Source organism: Pristis pectinata, chromosome 33, assembly GCF_009764475.1.
Source record: "Pristis pectinata isolate sPriPec2 chromosome 33, sPriPec2.1.pri, whole genome shotgun sequence".
NCBI classification, from domain to species: Eukaryota; Metazoa; Chordata; class Chondrichthyes; order Rhinopristiformes; family Pristidae; genus Pristis; species Pristis pectinata.
Window position 1 is genome coordinate 18,049,191 of NC_067437.1, and position 27,334 is coordinate 18,076,524.

General features: G+C 48.0%; 1 protein-coding gene across 2 annotated transcripts; it reads right to left on the minus strand.

The window, feature by feature from the left end:
• Positions 1–776: 776 nt before the first annotated feature.
• On the minus strand, positions 777–26,790 carry xrcc6 (X-ray repair complementing defective repair in Chinese hamster cells 6). Of its 2 annotated transcripts, none has more exons than XM_052043420.1 (13): positions 26,727–26,790; positions 23,136–23,229; positions 22,846–22,958; positions 20,077–20,215; positions 17,055–17,309; positions 14,029–14,212; positions 12,627–12,813; positions 11,988–12,156; positions 10,166–10,327; positions 7,550–7,679; positions 5,829–5,929; positions 5,164–5,280; positions 777–1,203 (listed from the first exon to the last, which is right to left on the minus strand). In XM_052043420.1, the coding sequence occupies exons 2-13, from the start codon at positions 23,203–23,205 to the stop codon at positions 1,001–1,003; spliced, it is 1,830 nt and encodes a 609-aa protein (XP_051899380.1). In that variant the 5' UTR covers positions 23,206–23,229; positions 26,727–26,790; the 3' UTR covers positions 777–1,000. The 2 variants fall into 2 exon arrangements, with proteins under 2 accessions (XP_051899380.1, XP_051899381.1); XM_052043421.1 differs by lacking the exon at positions 26,727–26,790 and adding an exon at positions 24,791–24,814.
• Positions 26,791–27,334: the final 544 nt, after the last annotated feature.

Sequence of the window (27,334 nt, forward strand, 5' to 3'; positions counted from 1 at the left end):
CAATCTTGCTTCCACCTCCAGGGACCCAAACATGCTGCCCGGGTGAAGCAGCAATTCCCTCGCAGGACTTCCAGTTACTGCCTTTGGTGATCACATTCTGGCCTCCTCTACATTGGAGAAACCAAACAGAAAGTAAGAGCCATTTGCAACTACCATGCTGTCCCTCCCTGGGTACGGTCCGCCCGGGCCACGTCAGCAGCAAACTACACAGCCAGAGCAGCGAACTCTGATCCGACCTGCCGCACGTCTCCGCTCTCCCAGGCAAACTCCCTTGGTTTCACCCACTTTGCTGCTACCTAGGCGAATTAGTTTCTCTCCCTTTCCCAGTTCTGATGAAAGGCCCTTCACCTGAAACACTGACTGTTTCTCTCTCCACAGACGCTGCCTGACCTGCTAAGTTTCTCCAGCATTTTGTTTCAGATTTCCAGCATCTGCAGTCTTTGTTTTTCCTTCACTGTAGCTGCCAGAACAGCCCACCCAAGCCGGACCACAACCCCTCATCACTACCCTTATTCAGCTTTAGGTTCTTTGCCACAGCACAGGGTTTTGCCAAACAGGACAGCTCCACCTAGATCTGGGTCCCACGGTGCTATGGAGCCACAAGCACCTTCAAATGCACTGCAAACGTATGGCCTATGACTAGAATCATGCACACCCCACGCTGGCAGTTCCAAAGACAGCCGAAGTTCATTGTATTGACCGTACAGTGTCTAATCCCAGTTAATATGGAACGTTGTAAACCATCCAAGGATTTCCCTACCCAAGGGCAAAACGACTTCCTAAATAGAGGGTTTTATTCGCTGTTGGTTACAGGTGATTATACAAAACAAACTCTAAAATAATCTTGTCAAAAATAGTACAAAAATAGCCTGGAATGAAGCTCTGCCAGCAGCAAGCAGTGGAGCCTGGGCTCCAGGTTAGTGGATCTGTGGGTCAGTGCGTATTCGTCCAGCCCTCTGTGTGCTGCTCCGACAAGCCTGGGTGGTGAGTGCCTCGGCTCTCAGTGCTTGGAGAAGTAGCTGGTGATGGCGTCCAGCAGCTCCTGCTTCTTGCTGCCCTTCAGACCGTACTGCTTGCAGACCTCCTTCAGCATGGGCACCGTCAGCTTACCCAGGGTCCCACTCCGCAGGTGCTGCCTGATCTCGTCCTCCCCCACCAGCACCTCCACCTTTGCCTTCTTCTCTGCCCTACCGGCCGACTCGTCTGATCACAGAAAACACAGAGGTTAACAGGACGTGAGGGTCAGGAGACACACAAGACGGCAGATGCCGGAGTTTGAAGCAACAGCCAATCTGCTGGAGGAATTCAGTGGGTTGAGCAGCGTCTGTTGGGGAAAGGAACTGGTGACGCTTCAGGAACAAGAACCAGGACCTGATGCAGGTTTTTGACCCAAAACATCGACGGTTCCTTTCCCCCCACAGATGCTGCTCGACCCGCTGAGTCCCTCCAGCAGGTTGTTTGCTGCATGAGGATTAGGAGCAGGACTAGGACATCCCCCTGCGTACCGATCTCCTACCTCACCTCCATTTCCCAGCACAATCCCCATCTCCCTTGATCACCAGACAGCCCTGCATCTTTAAGTTGAATTAACTCAAGTGTCCAAGCCTCCACAGCCTTGGGGGAGATGGTTCCAATATTCATCACCCTCTGGATCAAGACATTTCTTCTCCTCTCAACCCCACGTGGCTGATCTTTTGTTCTGAGACTGTGACACTTGGTTGTAGACTCCTCAACCAGGGGGAATACCCTCCCTGCATCCACCCTGTATGGAATATTTTAAGTTTCAAACCCTTATGCTGCAGACAATTGATGCAGAAGCTCTGCCCTCCCCTTGAATACTGGGCTAACAGAAACACCACTATGTGACTGTATCACAGCTTGGTACGGCAACTGTTCTGCCCAGGACCGCAAGAAACTGCAGAGAGTTGTGAACACAGCCCAGCGCATTACAGACACCAGCCTCCACTCCTTGGACTCTGTCTTTACCTCTCGTTGTCTTGGTGAAGCAGCCAGCATAATCAAAGACCCCACCCACCTGGGACATTCTCTCGTCTCTCCCCTTCCATCAGGTAGGAAATACAGGAGCCTGAGGGCACGTACCACCAGACTTAAGGACAGCTTCTACCCCACCGTGATAAGACTATTGAACAGTTCCCTTATACAATGAGATGGACTATGACCTCACGATCTACCTTGTTGTGACCTTGCACCTTATTGCACTGCACTTTCTCTGTAGCTGTAACACTTTACTCTGTACTGTTATTACTTTTACCTGTATTACATCAATGCACTCTGTACTAACTCAATGTAACTGCACAACGTAACTGTGTAATGAATTGACCTGTACAATCGGTTTGTAAGACAAGCTTTTCACTGTACCTCGGTACAAGTGACAATAACAAACCAATACCAATACCACATCCAAGACAATTCTGCCCACTTTTAATAAACATTAAAACAACCGGCGGGACGTGGGCGACACAGGTAAGGCGGGCACCTGCAGCCCTGACAATGGTTCTGATGCAACTATTTGCCAGCCCACTTCAGGGCTGTGTGACGGGAGCCATATCTATAGCAGACCAGGTAAGAACAGCAGGTTGCCTTCAGGACATTGGGGCAGATCCACTGTTGCCCCAAAACCCTGGCTGCCTGCCCTTGGGCTACACTGGACCCTCAGGAGTGTCTCCGGGTACAGTCACTCTGTGGGGGGTCTGGAACAGGGCGGTGTTTGGGGCAGTCTCAGTGCAGGCAGCCAGCTGCACCCACAGAACAGCACTGACAGCTGGCGAGGCCTTACCCCAGCTGTGAAAACTGTCAATTTTTGTGAAGGTCTTTGACAAGTACAAACAGTGAATAATGCTGGAACCTGTCAAAAAACATTAAAAATATCATTTATTTTTAACTTACTAAAAAATACTAAATAACATTTAAAAATATTGAAACCCACTAAGTAGTAAGCTCCAGCCACCTTTCCTGTCAGTCAATTTCTGACGAAGGGTCTCAGGCCTGAAACATTAACTCTGTTTCTCTCTCCACAGACACTGCCTGACCTGCTGAGTGTTTCCAGTTTTTATTTTAGATTTCCAGCATCTGCAGCTTTGTCTGATGTTCAGATGCTGCCTGTTCTCCCTTGCGTTTGAGGCGGGTGTTGCTGTGTGTGTGACTGGGGTCTCCCACTGCAGGCTTGATGGGTGCAGTTCCAACCCTGACAGCTTGAAAACCCGAACAAGATCACGCTGCTCCAACAAACTCCTCGTGCAGCCCATCGATCCGGCACAGGGGCAGCCTGCCGCAGGACGGAAGGTCAGAAGAGGTTGCTGGCTGAGGTCCTGCCAATGCCGGAAACCGGGACCCATGGGGAAACCCTGCACCCACGCTGGCACAGGAGTGGGAGATTTCACCCAATGAGCAACCAGCCGGGTTCTCAGGATAATCCAACAGTTTTCCTGCTTTCTCTTCCCCACTTTCAATGAATTATAAATTTTCATAGTGCAATGGAGGCATCTGAGTCACGTTCCCTGCATTAGGAACACAGCCATTAACACAGCCACACACCAGCCGAGACCCTCTTGACCTGAAACGTCGACTGTTCATTTCCCTCCATAGATGCTGCCTGACCTGCTGAGTTCCTCCAGTGTTTTGTGTGTTTCTCCAGATTTCCAGTGTCTTCAGTCTTTCTTGTGTCTCCATTAACACAGCCATCCCGCTCCCACACCCCATGCCGATTCAGAAGGAATATCATTCCTTCTACTTCTACAGATTTACTGTTGGAAGTATCTTGTCTGGTTGTATCGCGGTCTGGTACAGCAATTCAAATGCACAGGAATGTAAGAAGCTGCAGAGAGCAGTGGACTCAGCCCAATACATCACGGGCACATCCCTCCCACCATCGGTAGTATCTACAAGTTAGTTCCAACACTTTTGAGTGTTGCACAACAGCCTGGGTCACAGGACCACAGGCTTGTCCCGCTGCAGGGCTGGAACTCTGGCTGGCCAGTGCGACACTGAAGGTGTGCTGCGCTGACGGAGGTGGAACGTGGTTATTGAGCGATGCAGCAAACTCGAAGGGCCGAGTGGTCTACTCCTGCACACAGTTCATATGTTCATGTGTACGTACAGAGTTATACAGTGTGGAGACAGGCCCTTCGGCCCAACTCGTTCATGCCGACCAAACTGGCTACCTGAGCTAGTCCCGTTCCACATACCCACCACTGTCCGTGTGGAAAAGGTGCCCCTCAGATCCCCTTTAAATCTTTATCCGACAGATGTGACGGTAACCCAGGCCCTAACTCTTCTGTCAGATGGACTGAGGATCCCAAGGAATCAGTCTGAAGAGAAGCAGGGCTGTGGGCTGATAACGACCCTTCATCTAACACCGCTGGTCAGTATCCGGTGCTGGTGGGATCTTGCTGTGCACAGGTTGGCCGTCACATTTCTCATGCTGTAAGAATGGCCGCACTTCAGCTGTTACCTGTCCGGCAACGCCCATGTAGTGAAGGGCAGTTGTGTTGACCAGCTGTGTGCGTGCATGCGTGTGTGTGTGTGTGTGTGTGTGTTCCCATTCTAACCCCCAGGGATGGACAATCACTTATTTCTCACTGTTTCTCATCCTATTGCCTATTGCTGGCTGATGAGAAAACAAAATACTCAAACTTTAAAACTGTCCTGGTAGCCCAGATTACTAAGGCGTCGGTTTTGTAAACCGAAGACCGAAGGTGAAAACCCCTCCCAGAACAATATCTCAGGAAGAAGAGGGATAAACTCCCATCCTTGGCTCCCAAAGCCAAGATTTTACATTAAACTACCTCCTGAGAAACCTAACAACGCAAATCCCTTGCGTTTTTAAGTCAACCGGTTAAACATACTATGATTAATCCCCATACATAATCATCCACATATACTTTGATTAAAAAAAACTATCACAAGATATTTCCCCATCGTACATACCACACTTGATCCACATAAACAATAAACATTATCCTACTAATAATACATATTCTCTATGTTTAATCCTCATTAATAGATATTCCACTATATCATAGCATATCTATGCTTAATCACCATTAATAGACATTCCCCTATTTCATTACATATTACGTATCCGTAATACTCATTAATCTAAAATCCTTCATTCCCAGAATATTTCATTCCCTGAGGGCTCACCTAGCTTCCTCTTCTGCGGGCCCTTGGCATCCGGGTTGTAGTCAGGAGGATAGACCAGGCTTGTGAACTCCTCAGCCAATTGCTCGATCCTCCCATCTATCACATCATTCTTTGCCACTGGAAGGGAAACAGATGAAGTTTGTTCCAATTATACACAGTGCACATTGCTGAGCAGAGAACAACTGCCCCAACCCACTCTGTCCTGGGTGAGACGGACACTGGTCCACATGATGGTGCCAGGTTATTCACTAGACAGGAGGCCCTCCCATGATGGAGGGTCATTGAACTAACAAACAAGGGGGGGGGGGGGGGAATGGATAACACACGATTGTCTGTTACACAGTACAAGGAGAGACATCAATCTGCTCTTGGGACTGACAGATTTTTAGCACCTTACCCGTATGTAAATTTGCCACAAGCTCAGCTTGTGTGGCAGCATCTACTTACCCACACAGAGCATCACAGCTGGAACCAAACCCACCCACTACTCAGATACGTAGGCCTTCCAACAGGAAGATCTGTCAGGAGCTAGTATAGTGGCTGATGGGCCGAAGAGTTAATCCAGCCAACACTAACCCTCACCCAGACTAATGGGATCCAGGACTCCCCGGTCTGCGCCAGCAGTGCCCCGTACCCCTCTTCCCACTGGGAGCTCCACAACTCACGTGTCAGGTCCTCCATTTCTTCCGGTTCCTTCAGATCGAGGGCCAGTGCCTCCAGATTGCGGAAGTGCTTCTGAATCACAGGGTTCTCGAAGCTGTCGGGCCTGCAGTCAGAACAGAAACCGTCACCAGTCTATAATGAGATGCTGCTGGAGGGATGGACGTCTCCTGTTTGCCTTGCCTGGTTTTGTAGTACACATTGTGTGTGGTATGGTCCAGGTTTGGCACCTTGGAGCAGCACAAGGTGGTGTCAGGTTGTGACATCAATCAGGCAGCGGCAGAGTGAAGGTCCCTCCACATAACTGGAATGACCCGGTATAATCACTGACATTTATCACACCGACTCAGGAGGAAGGTCTTTTCTTTCCCTCTTGTGTGACACTGCTCCCATTGTCAGCAACAGGAAGCACTTTGCACACAGAAAGATCCTACAGACAAAATGGGCTCCATTTCAGGTTGTGGGTGATGGATCCATGATGGTCAGTAGGTGAAGGGAAGAGCACCGTGGGGTCAGCTGTGGCACTCAAACACCTGGATAAGAGGTGTTGGGTTGAAGACCTTGATTGGAACTCTAGTGGACACTCCAACACAGCACAGCAGGTAGTGCACCACCACCTACCCTCTCGGGTCGATGAATCAAGACTGGCTGAGCTCTCCCTGGTTTTCTGACCAATACCTAACCCTCAACCAACATCCTGGAAAAACAAGAATACTTAAGGAATCTAGATTAATTCCTGGGACAGAGGTTTCTCATGTCAGGAGAGATTACACGGATACGGCCTTAACCCTCCTGGATTAAGAACGACAAGTAGTGATCTCATGGAAGTGTATAAAATTCTGGCAGAGCTCAGCAGGGTGGATGTAGAGAGGTCGCTTCCCCCGGCTGGGGTGTCTAGAGCCAGGGTCACCATCTCCAAACAAGAGGGCAGCTACTTGGGACTGAATTGAGAAAGACGTCTTCACCCACAGAGTGGGAAACCTTTGGAATTCTCCACTGGAGAGGCTGAGGTGCTGAGACTGAGAGTGACCGTGAGGTAACGGAGCAGACATGAGCTTATTGAATGGTGGAGCAGGTGTGAGGGGCTGAATGGCCTACTCCTGTGTCTTATATTCTTAATAAGGGAAAAGACAAGGTGGAGAATTCCTTCCTGCCTCATGTGGTTGATCAGAACCAACACAGGGCAACACACGGACCACGTCTTTGCCTTTAATATTATGACAGGCAAATCCTACATCAAAATACAACAGGCTGAGCAAGCGGACAGCAAACCTTTACCTGAGCAGTGTGAATTATGGATCACTGCCACCAACAGCCAACAGACCACCAGCGCACTCGTGTGCAATTTGAACAGTGAGAGAGCTCCAGTGCATCTCTCACCACTGCAGCACTCTCACCACTCTCACCACTGCACCACTCTCACCCTGGGTCTTAAACTCTGGAGCTCCCTCCTGACCGACTCATCTCCTTCGAGATACATTCATCCCCTTAACTAATCCTTCACTCACCCGTCCTAATACCTCCATCCACAACTTTGCATCAAGTGCCTTGCAACACCATACAACGTTAAATGAGCCACATAACTGCAAGCTGTTGGTCAGTGTTAGCTCTGCAGGTTCAGCCTCCTGTTCCAGGTAGGAAGGATCCAGAGCACAAAACTGCCCGAGGACGCAAAAGCCACATACACAGCTGCGCTACCAAAATATTTTCTAAACCTGCCACTGACCTGTACTTGAACTTGAGTTTCTGCACCACTCTTTTCATCTTCTCGATCTGATCTCGATCAGCCACTACCTTCCCTGTAAAACTGATCTTCCTGATGTCATCTGCAAATGGCAAGAAGATCAGGTGGAATCCTAAGGAGGACAACGGAGAGGTTTTATTGACACGAAGGTTTTACTGACATTCACAGGGTGTGGGCTGCATGTGATTTGCTCATTTGACCCTTGGAATAAATGTCAACAGTCCCACAGAAATATGGTCAAAGGTGGGACCTGACCGCGCACCAGCAACAACGTCCCCAGCTACAGTCTTCTTTTAAACCACTGTCCTTCGTGGGTGGGGAGGGGAGTTACAGCCCTTGAGATGGCAGGTGCCCTCAGGTACCTGAGCACGTTTTGAATGAGACACGAAGCCGAGTGCCTCTACTACAGAAACCTCCACTGCTAATGGGTGGGGGCATCGACAGCAGAGGCACTACATTAGATGTCACCACAGAGGCAAATATAAAGGGCCAGGGCACCATTCTGAAGAATCCTCTCCAGTGATCTGGCCAATATTTATTCCTAAGCCAACATCACTGAACAAACAGGTACTCCCCTCACTACCACACGGTTGTTTGAGAGACCTTCGTTAGTGCAAACTGGCTGTCATATTGACTACATTACTTCAACATTTGGAGCTCAAAATTAAAGCATATTATTGGGGGTAAAGCATTTGGGGTTGCCCCTTGGGTTGTGAACGGTATTTTATCAATGCAAGCCTTTCTATCCACAGTTGTAAACCAGAGTGGACAGTGTGAGAGTCTGAAGCCCAGAGCAAGGACGGATCAGGGATAGTCAGCGTGGCTTGGTGCTTGGGAAATCACGTCTCACAAACTTGACGGAGTTTATTGCAGAGGTCACCAAGAGGCTTGACCATAGCAGGGCGGTAGATGTTGTCTACATGGACTTTAGCAAAGCTGTTGACATGCCATTTGGCATGTTTGCCTTCATCGGTCAGGGCGCTGAGTACAGGAGTTGGGACTGTTACATGTTACAGCTGTAGAAGTCATTGGTGACACCACACTTGGGAGTACTGGGTGCAGTTCTGGTCACCCAGCTATAGGAAGGATGTCATTAAGCAGGAAAGGGTGCAGAGAAGATTTACATGGACGATACCGGGACTGGAGGGTTTGCGTTATAAGGAGAGGCTGAATAGGCTAGGACTTTTTTCTCTGGAGTGTAGGAGGCTGAGGGGTGACATTATAGAGATTTATAAAATCATAAGGGGTGTAGATAAGGTGGACGGTCAGAGTCTTTTCCCAGGGGAGGGGAGACCAGAACTAGAGGCCATAGGTTTAAGGCGAGAGGAGAAAGATTTAAAGGGGATCTGAGGGACAAGTTTTTCACACAGAGGGTGGTGGGTAAGTGGAACGAGCTGCCAGAGGGAGCGGTAGTGGTGGGTACATTACAGTGTTCAAGAGACATTTGGACAGGTACATGGATAGGAAAGGTTTAGAGGGATATGGGCCAAACACAGGCAAATGGGACCAGCTCAGGTAGCTCTTGATTGGCATGGACAAGTTGGGTCAAAGGACCTGTTCATGTAGAAACATAGAAAAACTACAGCACAATTCAGGCCCTTCGGCCCATAAAGCTGTGCCGAACATGTCCCTATCCTAGAAATTACTAGGCTTACCCACAGCCCTCTATTTTATTCAGCTCCATGTACCTATCCAACAGTCTCTTGAAAGACCCTATCGTATCCGCCTCCACCACCGTTGCCGGCAGCCCATTCCGCGCACTCACCACTCTCTGAGTAAAAAAACTTACCTCTGACATCTCCTCTATATCTGCTCCCCAGCACCTTAAACCTATGTCCTCTTGTGGCCACCAATTCAGCCCTGGGGAAAAGCTTCTGACTATCCACCCAATCAATACCTCTCATCATCTTATACACCTCTATCAGGTCCCCCCTCATCCTCCATCTCTCCAAGGAGAAAAGGCCGAGTTCCCTCAGCCTGCTTTCATAAGGCATGCTCCGCATTCCAGGCAGCAGCCTTGTAAATCTCCTCTGCACCCTCTCTATGGCTTCCACATCTTTCCTGTAGTGAGGCGACCAGAACTGAGCACAATGTGTTGTATAAGATGTTAAATACTTAAACTTCCAATGAACCAGCATTGGGGGGGAGGGTGCGCCCCTTTGCACAGATCCCACACTCAACAAGTTCTCAAGTTTCCATCTTTCAAGATGCACCCCTTGGGTCATGTTGTCAGCTGTATCTCAGCTCTTTCAACATGGCTCTTTGGTGTTACAATTGCTTATTATGCATATTTGTGTGCGTGTGCGTGCGCATGCGTGTGTGCGCGCGTGCGTGTGTGTGCGTGTGTGCACGCGCGTGCGTGTGCGTGCGTATGTGCGCGCGTGCGTGTGCACGCGTGTGTGCGTGCGTGTGTGCGCGTGCACGCACGCACATGCGTACTATGTGCAGATGTGCACTTGTTGGGTCTGCTCGGGATTTGTGTGATGCCTGCAAAGTCGTACAACGTACCATCAGTGAGGGCACATCCTTTAGTGAAGGTGGAAGTGGGGTGAGGAAACTGGTATCAAACTGTCAGTAAGCAGACGCAGAGTCACCGACCTGAAGGCATGGTCTGCATTCCCTGACTGTCCAGCTGCTCCTCTTGTGGGACCATTGCCACAAATCGGGGCGGGGTGTTCCTCCGGGGTGTGTACCGACATATGATGCACACATTCCTCTCCAGGCACTTGGTCAGCAATGCGCGGAACAGAGTAGTGCTTCCTGTTGGGGACGTGAGCACAGACAAATGTCAGAGTTATGAAAGCTGGGCACTAGGACCCAGGACAGCCGGTGGTGAGGACCAGCAGAGGGGTAACAGCTCTTACTTCAAGTTTAACCAGGGCAATAGGTCTCAAAGTCCTGAGTGCTCAGAGATTCGAGTGTACTCAAATCTTGTATGGGATGGTCAGTGCAGCAGTGCACTAACTTTAACAGCTGCTTTTGTCTCCTTTTCAGTTCAGCGTCTCCGAACTGAAACATTGACTCTGTTTCTCTTCCCTCAGAAGCAGCCTGACCTGCTGAGTATTTCCAGCGTTTTTTGTTTTAGTTTTAGCGCACTAACAATTCTCAGCCCCGGAGCTGCAGCTACAATCAGCAGCCCGAAGGAAACATGCAAACAAAGCAGGAGACAGCCACTCGGCCCCTCCAACCTGCCCCAACATTTAATGGCTGATCTGACTAGAACAGCAATTCCACATTCTTGCCCATCCTCAATAACATTTCACTCCTTTGTTTAGAGTGTGCATCTACCCATGGCCTTCAAAATACTCAGACTGCCTTTTGAGGAAGGGAGCTCCAAAGAGACAAATCCGCACATCTTATTTTTAAACAACAACTCCCAGTTCTAGGTTCTCCCACAAGTGGAATCATCCTCTCCACATTTACCCTGTCAAAACCCCTCAGGATCTTGTACAGTTCACTCAAAGGCCCTCTCACTTTAGAAACTCCAGGGATTGCCAACCTAGCCCAGCCAACCTTTCATCAGCCAAAGTACGGTGCTGAGGACTGAGGTCAGGTGTCCGAGAGAGGAGGCCAGTGATTGGCTCAATCAGCCTTGGTGGGGATTGGCCTGATCAGGGAGATGGTGGATCCTCGAACGAAGTGACTTGGGGCGGGGAGGGGCGGGGTGTGAGGGGAGGTGGGGGTTGGGGTCTGGGAGAGGTGAAGGGGGAGATTGCTGGATGGTGGGAGGTGGGTCTCAAAGCATTGAAGGCAGGCGAGGGGGGCTCCTTTAGTGGGGCCCCACACCAGACTGGTGTTAATAAAGCTTGTTGTCCTGGGAGTGCCGGATGAACAGGCCCTCCCAGGACAGCAGGACTCAGAAAGCTCTGAAAATGAGATGGACTCTGACTTCACGATCTACCTTGTTGTGACTTTGCACCTTATTGCACTGCACTTTCTCTGTAGCTGTGACACTTTACTCTGTACTCTGTTATTGCTTTTACCTGTACTACCTCAATGCACTCTGTACTAACTCAATGTAACTGCACTGTGTAATGAATTGACCTGTACGATCAGTATGCAAGACAAGTTTTTGACTGTACCTCGGTACAAGTGACAATACTAAACCAACACATGGGGATTCTGTCACCTGGCGCGAAGCCGGATGTGGAAATCGCGCCCCACAAATGTAGCTTACACTGAGGAAGCATCAATCCCAACTCCCAGAGTGACACAAAACAACATGGAAACAGTTTTGTTCCACTCTGGGAAAAGAGATACTTTCAATTGCGTAGCTCAGGATAAACAGCACCACACGACGACATTTCCAGGCCAGTTATTGCTGGTGCAGTCCCTGGGTAGGTTGTAGGATCAGATTCAACCACACTGGGCGGGGCTGACCCCTCCCTACACCGGTGATGTAACTGGAGGTGCGAGTTACCTGCTATGAGCTCCTCCTCAGGATAAATGAACTGCGAGGGCCGGATGTGGTGGTGCTTCTTCAGCAGAGACAGTGGCTTGAAGCCAATGAGAACCAAGCTGGGATTATCAAACCTCCTCAGCTCCTCTGTTTCTTCCTTCTCCAACACAATCTGTCGCTGCCCATACACCTGGTTTCCAAAAGCACAGGCTTCAGTCTCCGTGAAGTTACACAGACACTTGCAGAGTTTACCACATGTCCCAACGAAGTCTCAGCAACAACATTTGATGAGCTACATAAGACAACGTTAGGGCAGGCTGACGGTGTAGGTTTTAATCCTACACCTTAAAGGAGGACAAAGGGTTTAGAGGGGGAAATCCAGACTTTAGGACTGTGTGAGACTCCTGCAGATGCTCTGGCTTCCTCCCACATCTCCAGGACATGCAGCTTGGTAGGTTAATTAGCTGCTGTTAATTACCCCGAGTGTAGGCACATGGTAAAAGAATCAAAGGGCATTCGATGGGCATGTGAGAGAGAATAAGGTGCCAGGGAACAGGGAAAGGGGGAATGGGACTGAAGGGATTGCTCTGCTTGGAGCCAGCATGGTGCCTTTGGGCCGAAAGGCCTCCTGTGTGTAAAAAGAAAGTGAAGGTTCATTACCTGGGCCTTTTTGGTGTCACTGGGCAACAGAAGGCTGCCAGTCTCCCCGTTGAACCAGCGGGTTTTGATTTTGACGGGCTCGTTGGTTTCTCGGTAGAGGCGGATTGCAGCGGGTCTCCTGGCACTGTGGATGAGGTTGTACACACCGACCGAGAGCTCCACACCTCCTCCCAGGTTCAGGTTCATCCTGGGCAAAAACAGCACACGTCAGGGGCGGACATGGCTCCAGCCGCGTTCAGCAACCGTCAGAGGGAGGGTACAGGACGCTGGGGGGAAAGCGGGCACGCCGTGCCTCATGTTAATAGGCTGAAAATAGTGACAGCTTAGTAAAGAGAGGTTAGACTGAGAGCCCCAGCTCCCTGTTCAGATGGCTGTGAAAGATCCCATGCCACCCTGGAAAAAGAACAGGGAAGTGTTCTTAGTTAAAACAGAAAACACTCAGCAGGTCAGGCAGCATCTGTGGAGACAGAAACAGGATCATCGCACCAACTCTGGTCTCACACTGTCAGAGACATTCCCTTTGTCCTATCCATCCCCCTCTGCAACTTAAAACTCACTTGGTTTTTCTCTCCCGGTTCTGCCGAAGGGTCTACTATCTGAAACACTAACTGTGTTTCTCTCTCCGCAGATGCTGTCTGAACTGCTAAGAGTTTCCAGCATTTTCCATTTTTAGAGACACAAGAAACGGCAGATGCTGGAATCTGGAGCAACAAACAAACCGCTGGAGGAGCTCAGCGGGTCAGGCAGCATCTGTGGGGGGAAAGGAATCGTCGACGTTTTGGGTCAAAACCCTGCAGGGTTGAAATGTTAACAATTCCTTTCCTCCCACAGATGTTGCTTGACCTGCTGAGTTCCTCCAGCAGATTGTTTGCTGATTTTGTTTTTATTTCAGTCTGCAGGTTTTTGATTTTCAAGCTCTCTTAGTCCCCTGAACAACATTTCATCCCCCAATTTACCACCAAAACCAGAAATGGCCCCTCGTCTCAGTGTGGAAAACAGCTGCCAGCGGCGCCAACTTTCCATGTAATCCAATGCACGTGAAGCTTGCCATGGTTCTGTCTGGAAGTACACAGAATCCACAACTGGTGACTAAACCCCATGGGCATGTGCTGATGTTTTAATGCCCCACGTCACGAGAATAGAGAAACTGCCTGTTCCTCCTCAGGCAGGATGAGGATCCGTAAAGTGCAAGTTTTTAAAATTCTAATCTACTGGGATCCATTCCTTTGTCGAACAACAGCTGTTATGATCTTGTCTCCTGAGAGCAATCTAATGGATCACAGGATCTCATGGTACCATTGAGCCCATAAACAAGTCTGACAGGGTTCACCAGAAGCAGGAAATGTATCAGGGACTGCAGATGCTTTAGGAACCAGGAGATGTTAATCCTGTAATGGCTGACCTGGAGACCACTCTTTTCTTGTAGTCCTTGGCCCAGACTTTCCGAAGCAGATCATCCAATTTGGCCGATTCCTTGAGCTGCATGCCCACATCTTCATCCTCCGACAGGCTCACAATGTCACGGTAGAAGAGAGAGATATCAAACCCACCAGACTTCCACAGATGCATTAGGTCTAGGATGATACCTAAACACAGGCAAAGATAATCCATTCACAACAGGCCATATATATACGTATACGTAATGGGGAAAAAACTCAACTGTTGCTCCCCATCTCCTCCCAGATTATTCTCAGATTACTCTCTCTCACGTGCCCATCAACAACCCTTATGATTCTTCTACCACTCACCTACACCCTAGGGATAATTTACGGCACCCAATTAGCCTACAACCCGCATTGTGATGTGGGAGGAAACCCGAATATCTGGAGAACATGCAAACTCCACACAGACAGCATCAGAGGTCAGGATCAAACCCAAGTCACTGGAGCTGTGAGGCAGCAGCACTACCCGCCGCACCGCTGTCCTGCTTGAACCTTACTGCACTGAGTGAACGTGCGTTTGTTTTCGTTCACGGGGTGTTGCAGCTCCTGTATAGGCCACTGCTCAATGCACAGCTGGAAATGCTCCTGTCTGTTGTGGAGAGGGGGTAGGAAGGAAGGAAATTCCTGTCCATCTTTCTCAGTATATCCGAATGAATCTTTGACGGTAACCTGAGCTATAAATCCACACTCTCTACATGATACACAGAGGGAAAAGTTTAGATGCAGTACTCCAGCCACAGGACGGACCTGATGGACCAGCCGGACTTTTCTTTCCTGTCACGGGCAAACGACCCCTGCTGGGGAACCACTCCATGGATGGCCCTGAGGGACCATTCTTCCTAGAGTCATAGAGCACGGACACAGGCCCTTCGGCCCAACTTGTCCATGATGGCAAAATTGTCTATCCAAGCTAGTCCCATTTGCCAGCATTTGGCCCATAACCATCTAAACATTTCTTATCTGTGTACTTGTCTAAATATCCTTCAAATATTGTAACTCTACCACTTCCTCTGGCAACTCATTCCATATACCCACCACCCTCTGTATGAAATAGTTGCCCCTCAGGTTCCCATTAGATCCTTCCCCTCTCACCTTAAACCTATGCCCTCTAGTTTTAGACTCCCCTACCCTGGCAAAAAGAATGTAACCGTTCACCTTACCTACGCCCCTCATGATTTTATAAACGTCCAGAAGGTCACCCTTCAGCCTCCTTCATTCCAGGGAAAAAATTCCCAGCCTACCTGGTTTCTCCTTATAACTCAAGCCCTCCAGTCCCGGCAACATCCTCGTGAATCTTCTCTGCAGCCTTTCCAGCTTAATCACATCCTTCCTATAGCTGGGTGACTAGAACTGCACAAAGTACTCCAAGTGTCGTCTCACCAATGACTTGTACATGACATCCCAACTCCTGTACTCAGTGCCCTGACTGATGAAGGCCAGCGTGTCAAACACCTTCAGAATCAGTTTCCTCTGTGAAGCAAGGCAGTTGAAGCAGTGAGGAGAACCTTAGCTGAAGTTCCTCCTCCAGGGATGGGATACTGTCTGGGTTTATCAATCTGCTCAAATAGCTTCAAACCCTCATCCCTCCCTAATTCTGTAAGCTCGTTCAGCCTCTACAACCCTCTGGGGTCTGTACTTTCCAGAGCAACCCCAATTTTCTCTGGTCCACTGCTGATGGCCCTACTTTCAGCTGCCTAGCCTCCAAGCATTCTGACTGGTTGAATCACGGCCAGGTAGGGAAACTCCAATGCACAGGAACACAAGAGGCTACAGGGAGTGGTGAGAGTCAATGGGAATGTGGGAAGAATAAAATGGATCAGTGTGTATGGGTGGCTGATGGCAGGTACAGACTCGGTGGGCTGAAGGCTGTACAACTCAATGACATTCCCCTCGTGTGGAGAGAAATCACTGAGCTGGAGTTCAGTGGTGACAGAACCACCAATCATCTCAGTGTCATTGATGCAGAGCGCTCTCCCATATTCGACTAAATTTTTTTATTAATCATTTTTAAGACAGCCAGTTCCATCATGGGTACAGCTCTCCCCATCATCGAGGACATCCAATGTCTCAGGAAGGCGACATTGATCATCGGGCAGGAGGTACAGGAGCCTGAAGAACCACACCTCAGGGTTCAACAACAGCTTCTTCCCCACTGCCGTCAGGTTCCTGAACCGACCTGAAAAACCCCAATTCTACCTCAGACTTTTTCCCTCTCTCAACTTGCACAACAAAATAAACATAATGACATTAGTGTAAGTTAGGTATAGTTTATGTTAATTTAAGCTAATGTTAACTTATGTCTGTAATGTACTGTGCTGCTAAAAGCTAATTTTCATGGCATTTATACCCTGGGTATATATGGCCATGACAATAAACTTGATCGTGAAGCTCTGGAATACCCTCTCTCATCTCTCTCTCCCTCTAGTCATTATTAAATCCAACTCTTCAGCAAAATTCTGGGCAAGAGTTCTAATACTTCTTTCTGTGACTCAGTAACATAATTTCTTTCATAACACTGTCTTAAAGTGCGTTAAGGTATTTAACTAAGTAAAACTGTATAAATAATGGGGAAGGGGAACTAAAAACTAGAGGGCGTAGGCTTATGGTGAGAGGGGAAAGATTTAAAAGGGACCTGAGGGGCAACTTCTTCACACAGAGGATGGTGGGTCTATGGAATGAGCTGCCAGAGGAAGTGGCTGAGGCAGGCACAATAGCAGCATTCAAAGAACATTTGGATAGGAGGGGTTTAGAGGGATATGGGTCAAACAGAATGGGACCAACTTGGTGGGCACAAGGGTGGGCATGGATGAATTGGCCTGTGTCCGTGCTGTATGACTCTGTGACTCAAGCTGTGTAATACTGTGCAGTGTGCCTCACTGTGTAACTGTGCGGTGTTACTGTTGCAGTAGTCGAGAAACAGTGTCACATGGACATCATTCACTCAGCCCCATCCGACAATGGTTCCCAGTAACGCTCGCCCACCCACCTGTCTCTCGGAGATCGTTGGCCTTGGTTCTGGCCATGCGTGCTTTGGAGCTGTCGTTGGCATGAGGGTTGTCATTGTTAGTGAACAACATGATGCGCTTGTGGCTCAGCTTGAGTCTGATGTCACTGAAGAGATTGGAACAGACCCACAGCGCGTCACCCAAAGAGCCGTCCCAGCTGTGGCCCAAGTCCTCCTTGAAGAGCTTGTAACCCTTCTCCCCTTGATACCTGTCCAGTTCCAGCACTCGCTTAGCACCTGTGTCCAGAGAGACAGATTCTTTGTAACATCAGTCTGGAATTTGACACCACAAAATGGTCCACAGTACTGAAAACAGGTTACTTATTTATAAAAATACAAGACAGTTGGGGAGTTGAAATAAAGACTCCAGGAGCAACAAATAACCTGCTGGAGGAACTCAGCGGGTCGAGCAGCATCTGTGGGCAATGTCGACAATTCCTTTCCTCCCAGAGATGCCACTTGACTCACCAGATTGTGTGTTACTCTAGATTCCAGCATCTACAGTCTGTCGTGTCTCCTGAAGACTCCAGAACTTGCTCCACGCACCGTCTCCTGGCTAGAGGAAGCAACTACAGCATTAAACATCACGGTTCACTGGCCTAATTTTCATACAAAATGGTTGCATATTTTACCAAGCTACTCTTGCTCTTTGTAGACAGTCACTTAGGATTGAGGGTGACATTTCCACTGCAGTCTGTGGGTTCTGAGGTAAGGCACCAAAGTAGAGCTCACAGATTTTCCCAGAGTTAGGGCAGGAGGTGCTTGGTGGGATGATCAGGTGGTGCAATCTTTCCACAGTTTACACGAGGTTTTGTCACGCTCCCAATACATGGACACAGGTTCTCCATGTCAGCCACAATGCTCCTACTCCACTCTGGGTAGTCATCAGTCTAGGATTCCCAGGACTCATTTGGAGATGTTGTATTTTTTTCTGAGGAGGTTTTGAGAACATCCTTGAATTTTTCCCAGTCCACCTGGTAATGCCTTCCCATTACAGAGCTTTGGGAGTCACGCAAACAACATGGCTTGCTCAACAAAGCCAGCTGTGTGTAACTAGGCCCTCAGTGCTGAGGATGTTGGCCTGGGAAAGGACACTGAGATTGGCCCACTTACCCTGCCAGTGTATTTGGAGGATTTTGGTGGTACCTTTCCAGTGCTTGGAGGTACCTGGTATGCGATATCCAAGTCTCAGAAGTGCGTAGGATGGCAGAGATCACTGCTGCCCGATTGGCCATGAGTTTTCTGCCAGGTTTGAGATCTTCATCTTCAATCACCCTGCCCCTCAGGCGGCCAAAGTGTGTACGAGCACGATGAAGGTACTGGTGAACTTCTCTGAGAGGTGGCTCCGGAGTTATGGGATGTAGTCCATGTTCTCCAGGGTCCTTGTCAGAGGTCACACCCAACAGTAGGGGCAGGCTGGTGGACCACCTCGGTCTTGTCAATGTTGAGCGCCAGGCTCATCCTCTCATCTGCCTCAGTGAATGAGTTGACAATGGTTTGGAGCATTGTCTCATAATATGTGCATCAGCAAACATTACCTACTCAATGCAGCTTGACTGCTGGGACCATGGTGACCTTGGTACTGAGAGGTGTCTACATGTGTGCCCATCTATGTGTAAGTGTCAATATCCATGCAGCAGAGACTAATGTCCAGTCGTGTTGGCTCTCCTCATCACCACCACCTGGTAGGTAGCACACAACAGCCAGTCCATGTTAAAAGAAATCACACACAGGTAATTTCCACTCCGCAAATACAGAGCTTAATTATTGATATGAAGCTTGATTATAAAATTGTGTCATTAGCAAGTTTGACAAGGATTGTTTTGCAGTCAGTTTGTGCACAAAATTGGATCATTACCGATACACAATAGATAAGGGCCCACCAACATGCAGGAATTGCGGATTCTACAATCAGGTTTCTACTGCACTGGGCTGGATTATTGCATCTGCTCCGATCTCCGGGGTCTCTGATGCACCTCTCAGCTGCTCTGGACCAAGTCCAGGGTCTCAGTCCTTCCCTCTCAGCCTTTGATTTCAGGCCTTGTTGTCTTCCCACCCAGTCCTAGACCCTGCGAAGCAAACCAATCATGCCCTGGACTGGAGCAATGAACTGCAGGGTGCCAAAAGATATATATTGGGAAAAATAACTGGTTAAATATTCCACAATTTGAATGGCATGAGTTAAATATCTGAAAAATAGTAAAGATATGCAGTTTAAGCATAAAGCCTAACCTAAACCTTAGAACCAAACATGCCAATCGACTTTTGCAAATTATCTTGATTAATAAAAGTACTTCTCTGAAATTTTGTCCACAATTCATTCCCATTTGTAAAGTTTGCTCTATAATTTAGATAAAGCCTTGGTAACAGATTGAGAGTATTTTCTGCCAAATATGAAATATATGACATATACATGCAATAGCAGGATGTTATAAATAAATATTTCTTCACTGCAGATGGTATTATTTATTAATCTGACGAGGAAATACAAATATAGTAACTTGAAAATATTCTATTTTTCCAAAGTACCAGAGATGATATAATGATCCGATGGTTAATTTTTTAAAAGGAAGGGATGGGGTGACAGAAGCAGAGTACGCCCAGCAGACAACAGGTACTGAAGGAGGAGCTGCTGAAACAAGATTAAAGCGGGCAGAGAAAGGTCTTCACACGGGACGTTGTGAGCAGGTACAAGTGTTATGGTTGAGGCAGAAACTGCACTAACTTTCAACAGTGAATTGGCTAAATGTGGATGAAGGAAATAGAGGGAGTGGTAAATGCCACCTGTGCAAAGCAAATTTAAAACAACTGCATTAATTAAGGACATCCCAAATCATATTATAGCCAATGTAGCCTTCTATCGTCAACCAACATCATGAAGCAGACTTCTTGGTTGTTATTGCAGTCCTGTTTGTGGGATCTTGCCTTGCACTGATTTACACAGCAAGGCAAAACCCATACCTGGGTTTAAACAGACTCACATAGATCTGACAGATGGACGTACCTGGAGAGTCCAGGTCATGGAGAACATAAACATGCTTGAAGTCAACGGAGTTCTTGTGCTTTTGAGTCCCGAAGAAGACGACAGCCAGGAGGTCACGGTCACTGCTGATGATTTTACTGGTGTAAACCTTGTGAACACACTGCAGGCAGACAGGGTCAAATCAATCATCAACAGAGCCACCGCCAATCAACTAAACCATTCAGCACCTTTAGTGCTTCGGGAGAGGGCCTGGATGTGCAAGTGGATCACTTCTGGTGTCTGCGGCAACTCTCAGAATGAACTGTCCAATGTTGGACTGTAAGATGTGCAAGAAAATGCCCCCGAGAGCGGAGCTTGGTAGGAATGGGAAGAGGCTGTTCATCCCCTCCAGCCTGTTCCACCTTACCATAACAGTACGCCTGATCTGTACCTTGACTTCTACCCGCCTTTTGTTCCATCGATGGTCTCACAAAAATCCATCAACCTCTGCTTTGAAATTTTCAAATGACTCCCAGCCCCAACACCCATCTGGGGAGAGGGGTCTGGATTTATTCCCTTGTCTGTCATCACCCCTGGTTTGCCTAGATCTGATTTCAAGGTTATTCCTCCTTGATCTGGATTCCTCCACTGAGTGAAAATAACATGTCCTGATCCTGTCTAACTTAGTCCAGCAGCTTTCTCAGGACAGAGGTCCCGCTGCCTTGTGCTGGCTCATGCACCACAGAAAGCATCACTCTGCTGTGGGTGCTGCTCTTTTCAAGGCTACATGCTCTAATTCTGAACTGGGTCTCAGGAAGTTAAAGGGTGACTGACTGCCTCTTGTGAGAACACCAGCTGCTTAGCTCAAACATCTTCATAAGATCCATTCTTTATTTTAAAATTATTTTGCATCAGTTACCTAGATGGATGGACTTTAGGGACATATTTGCAGATGTGTGCATTCCTGTTAATCCTCCAGTGTTGTCATGTATCAGCTGTGTCATAGCAAGTGGGAACGAAGTCATGACCAACCAGCTCCTTCAAGAACATGTACGACAAGCTTAATTGGCATTAAACTATTTAAAGACACAGTGCCCTTCAACTAAACGCACCTTCACTGATGTAGATCTGTCCAACTGTTACACCAAAGAAATGTTATTTCTGTTCTGGGACCTGATGTCGCAGGAAAGGCCAACATTTCTCGACCATCCCTTTCCTCCCTTCAGCTCTGGCTCACTGAGCCACTTAAATCAAAAGCAGCCGGTCTGGAGTCACACACAGGCCAGGCTCGCTGATGACATTATGAACTGGTGGATTTTATGAGACTCCAGCTGTTTCATGGTTACTACAGCCATTTTTTTAAATACCAGATCAACATAATCAAACAAATTTAAATTTCTCAGCTTCCCTAGTGGGATTGGAACACAGATTATGGATGAGTCCAGACTTTTGGGTTAATGGTCAAGTAACATAACCATTTTGCTACAAATACCGCTTCGGAAGAGCGATCTGTGAACAGAAGATCCATCAGAGCCAATGACCACTTTGGTTGGTCCAGCTTTCCTGTTATTGATGTTCTGTGCCTATCAAGATGAAAGGATGAAGCATTTTCTGTTCTAATACTTCCCCGGTCAGGTATTGCACAGCGGGATCCGTCACTCAATTCCAACAACATACGCTCACAGCCTCACAGTATTGGTGTGAAATCCCCGCACCGTGCAACTGCCTCCCAAGTGAGATTGGACCCCCCGCCAAATGCCGCATCAATGGGCCAGCCAGACTGAATTACAATGGATCTGAGGTGATTCAATGCAAGACTTATATTGCTCAGACCTGGCTTTAAAGTAATGGGTGGGAATTTCAAGGGCGATATCAGAGGGAGGTTTTTTTACCAGAGTGGTTAGAGCATGGAATGTGCTGCCTGGGGCGGTGGTGGAGGCAGGTACATTGGTCAAATTCAAGAGATTGCTAGATAAGCATATGGAGGAATTTAAAATAAAGGAATATGTGGGAGGAAGGGGTTAGATAGTCTTAGGCGAGGTTTAAAGGTCGGCACAACATGGTGGGCCGAAGGGCCTGTATTGTGCTGTACCTTCTATGATTCTGTGACACAAACCTCCTTCCGTTTAGGTTCAGGTCCCAGCGTTCTGATCTTATCCAGCAAGGAATCAGGCTCTTCGGCCCACTGAGTCCGTGCCGACCATCAATCACTTATTTACTCTAAACCAAAACTAATCCCATTTTATTCTCTCCATTTTCCTCCCTATTCATCCACTCACCTACACAATTTACAGTGGCCAGTTAACCAACCAATCCAATGCACCTTCGGGACGCTGGCTCCCTGGAGCGCATCCTACTTTTAATACCTTACCGTAACACATTAAATTATCCTCACCTTGCTACACACTTCAGTGATTTATCTGTTTGAGACGTCAGCAGAGCAGCTGAAATTGCACCCATTACTTGACCAAGGTATCAAGTCATAGGCACAGGACGTGACACGTGACCCTGCTTTGCTTGCTGTGGATCACTGGATCTTATTACAGAAAGGCTGTGTTGCTGCTCTGATGCCTGCCCACAGTGCCCAGCCATCCTTCGCAGTGTGTGCACTGTTGCACCAATGGTTCACTTGAGACACACATTGGGATGGTTTACTCAGGAAATGCTACAGCTACCCAGTAGGCTACACAAAAACTAACTTCCTATTCCTCCCACCTCAGCTCACAGCTTTTGGATTCGTGGTTCTATATCTGTCAGAGTTAAACAACGGCAGTTGCAAGGGGCAGACAGTATAACAAGCATTCTTCTTACCTGAATAGTCATGTCAAACGGTGAAATTTCTGTTTCACTGTTCACTTCAAACATGCTTTCCGAGGCATCAATGAGGAAGATTAAACTGTCCCTTCCTGTGAACTTAACATCCTCTGAAAGAAGAACGAACACATCACAATCATTAGGTGCTGGTGAACACATTTCAGGTGGTGGTTCTGATCATCGATTAGTGTGTACTGCACATAAGAGCTGTTCCCTGTGTGTTCCCTTGGGTGGCTGCTGTACTGAAGAGGCATGTGTGAGTGCAGTGACATGGGCTGCTGCTGTACCTTCATTCTCCTCAGCCTCATCCTGATCCTCCTCATCCTCATTGTGATAGTGTGCGCGCCAGTCCGACATGGCTGCTGAAGGCGAGGTACTGTCCTGTCGGGGAGAAGCACGATCCAGCATTAACTGTGGGAGGCTAGGGGCAATGCTCAGGGCAAGCTCCCTCAAGGATAACTGTTCACTTTAGAAACAAGTGAGATTTTACAAAAAGTTACCTCATTTGCTTCTCTTCTGTAGTTCTATAGTTCCCTCTCTGAGAGCAAGACTGGACTATTCCCAGATCACATCCATACTGCTAACAACCTCCATGCCCTATCTGACCCTGATCTCACTTCGAGACCACCCTCTTCCTCCTTCAATAACACTGTTGACTCTTCCCCTGCTCACAAAACTCTCATTCCTGCCTTTAACGCCTTTAGACCTGACTATTCCAACACTCATTCCACCTTCACTACATAGATTTGTCCAAACCCCACTGCCTGTGAGGTTTTAAGTTCCCAAACTACCATAGTGGGATTTGTCTTCTGGATGAGCGGCAGAGAATTCTGTCTGAAGCTGACCACTGTGCTAATATACCTTTGCACAGATGAGTTTGGAAGCTGTGGAGCAGGATGACTGATTGGCTGCAGATTCATATTTCCAGGAATTTAAGTGGCAATTTGACTGGTGGGGCAAATAGAGTGAAACTTGCTTCAATAATGGGAAGAATTTAAAAATTAGCGCCAGGTCTTTCAGGAATGAAATAAGCGAATATCTCTGCACACAGATGGTAGGAATTTGGAACTCTCTCCATATTGGACAATTGATGTCTGGGCAAAAGCAGGAAGAAGCTACAATCCCTGATTTCTGCACTAATTATACTAACACTGCGCGTTTGTTTACACATGAGTTTTTCTCAATTGACTTAATCACTTAAACTTAAATTCCTCAACACTTAAGTTTTAAATTCCCCAAATTCATGGTGGGATTCGAACTCAGAATTGGATCAACGGTCTGATAAGTGAACCACTACACCATCATCTCTGTTCCATCAGTGATGAAGACTGGAGAACAGAAGCTGGCCAGCCATATCCAGCAAGCACTGAGAGACTGACCACATGCACTGGTGGGGAATCATAGCACAGTACAGCACAATACAGGCCCTTCGGCTCACAATGTTGTGCCGACCTTTAAACCTCACCTAAGACTACGTAACCCCTTCCTCCCCCACATCCCTCTATTTTAAATTCCTCCATATGCTTATCTAGCAATCTCTTGAATTTGACCAATGTACCTGCCTCCACCACTGCCTCAGGCAGCGCATTCCATGCCCCAACCACGCTCTGGGTAAAAAGCCTTCTTCTGATATCTCCCTTGAACTTCCCACCCATTACTTTAAAGCAATGCCCTCTTGTATTGAGCATTGGTGCCCTGGGAAAGAGGTGCTGGCTGTCTACTCTATCTATTCCTCTTAATATTTTGTACACCTCTATCATGTCTCCTCTCATCCTCCTTCTCTCCAAAGAGTAAAGCCCGAGCTCCCTTAGTCTCTCCTCATAATGCATACTCTCTAACCCAGGCAGCAATGGTGAAGAGGAGGAGCAGATCCAGTGTGTGACCAAGGGGAGGGATGTTCAGTGCAAGGAGGTAAAATAACATAATTCAGTAAGTTTCTTACTTTAGGATTCCAGGATTTGATTGATGTCTCAAATGGTTGTAAACTCAATTTCCTCTACCTTGCTTCTCAATCTCATACCTCAGTTCTCGGTCAGTTCCTCGGGATCGAGGGTGAGTTGCTTACGCTCCAATTTTGTGGATTCTGAGGAGGCCAAGGTGGGAACTGCAAACTCTCCCACTGGTCGGGGTGGGAGTGCCTGATGGGTGGGTGGGTGGGGAGGTGCTAACGGGAGGTGGCAGCAAGTTGTACTCACAATGTCAATGCCAGACAGTCTAATATCCCGGGCTATCGTAGCAAAGGAACATTCAGGACGGTTCCTGTTGCGGTTTTTCATAAGGGTTCTGATGTTTAAGGTGCCACCTTTAATTATGAAGAGTAGTCGCTTTTGCATGATTTCTTTTAACATGGGGTGACCACTTGGTACTGCTCTGCCCAGGACCGCAAGAAGCTGCAGAGAGTTGTGGACACAGCTCAGTGCGTCACGGAAACCAGCCTCCACTCCTTGGACTCTGTCTTTACCTCTCGTTGTCTTGGCGAAGCAGCCAGCATAATCAAAGACCCCACCCACCCGGGACATTCTCTCTTCTCTCCTCTTCCATCGAGAAGAAGATACAGGAGCCTGAGGGCACATACCACCAGACTTAAGGACAGCTTCTACCCCACTATTGAACAGTTCCCTTATACAATGAGATGGACTATGACCTCACGATCTACCTTGTTGTGACCTTGCACCTTATTGCACTGCACTTTCTCTGTAGCTGTGACACTTTACTCTGTACTGTTACTGTTTTTACCTGTACTACATCAATGCACTCTGTACTAACTCAATGTAACTGCACTGCGTAATGAATTGACCTGTACCATCGGTATGAAAAACACGTTTTTCACTGTACCTCGGTACAAGTAATAATAATAAACCAATACCAATACTGTACACCAGCTACAACACTATCTTGACTGTGAGGTATCCATCGAGTGGCGAGAGGGTGACTATGCACTGCTGCATGGATAATGAACCATGGGACCCAATTTTTAAGTAAATATCAGGACAACAAGTCACAATCATGAGATTAAAGCCCAAGAAAGGAGGTGACAGGATAAGAGCTGAGGAAATCTGGAACAATTCACCGTCTCCCTCCCACAAAATCAATCAGCGGAGGTTGGTGGGAATTGCAGAATTCAACCACTTAAAATTGAGCCCATTTTTCTTTCTTTGTTTGTGAGACATGGTCATTGCCGGCAATGCCAGCATCTGTTGTCCGTCCCTAATTGTCCCTGAATGGAGCAGCCGATTAAGACTCAGCTACATTGATGGGTCCAGAGTCACGTAGAGCCCAGGTTGGGGAAGAAGGGCAGATTTAATCCCTGAAGGCCATTGGTGAATGAAATGGGTCACCATTAACGATGCTGGTTATCCCAGTGAACATCTCCATGTCAATGGTTCGGATCCTCATCAGGAACCGTGCTGTCTGGATCTCACCGGTTAGACCAGCTTGAAGGGCTGAATGGCCTCCTGCTGTTCCTAAATGGAACGAGGGTCACTAGGTGCAAGATAGGTATTTAATGACATGAAGTCGACGGGCTGACCTTGTCGGGGCAGCAGAGGCAGAGACAGCGGGACGTTTGGTCCATGGGGCAGATCAGGACCAGGGGAGGGGGGGGGGGGGGACGGTGTCCCTTTAAGACGCTCTACCCTGATTACGTAACAATCAGCCAATCGGAATCCCGACAGTGAGCGGCCAGCCTATCAGGAGGAAGGCGGGGCCAGACCATGGATGATTGACAGGCCAAGCACCAGCCAAAGGTGCCACAGGAGAGAGATGTGGCCACTTGACGAGGGAAGTAACGATCTTATTTTTGCGCCGCCGCTGCCCGCTGCCCGCTGTCGGTGCCGCCGGCCCCGCAGGGCCGTTCACAAACCCCGCCTCACGTCTACCTGCCGCCGGTCCGGAGCCGCGCTGCCGCACACCGCCCGTCCCCCACAGCAGCAGCTCTCGCGAGAACCGGCCGCCCATGCGCAGTGCCGGCAGGCTGGGGCGGGACGCAGCGCCCTCTGTGGCTGGGAGGGTGAAGTGCGGCGTGCGGCGGGAGGAATCATGCGCCCCCTGTGGTCGGGCAGAGGTGGTGCGGAGACTGAAAGGACTGGGAGAACTCAGCTGGTCGAGCAGCGTCTGTGGAGATGCTTTTCTTTCTTTTTATTAGTTTCCAAATTAATACAAATCATATATAACATTCATGATTGTACATCTGATATAAGGAGAACAATCATGGCATAGATAATCATAAAGAATAACAAAATATAAAAAAATCTTTAGATCTCAGGATCTCTTAGTAAGTGAATATAATATAAAAGGAAAGTAAAAGATTTATTGTGTATATAAAAGAAAAGAAAAAGAATCCCCAAATCAGTAAAAAATTGTAAAATAACAAACCAAACTAAGAAGAAAATTTCAGAAAAAAGACAAATAAAAAGAAAAAAATGGACTGAAATTTCTCAAAACAGAGCAATATTATGTTGTCAAGTCTGTTCCTCTAAATTGAAAA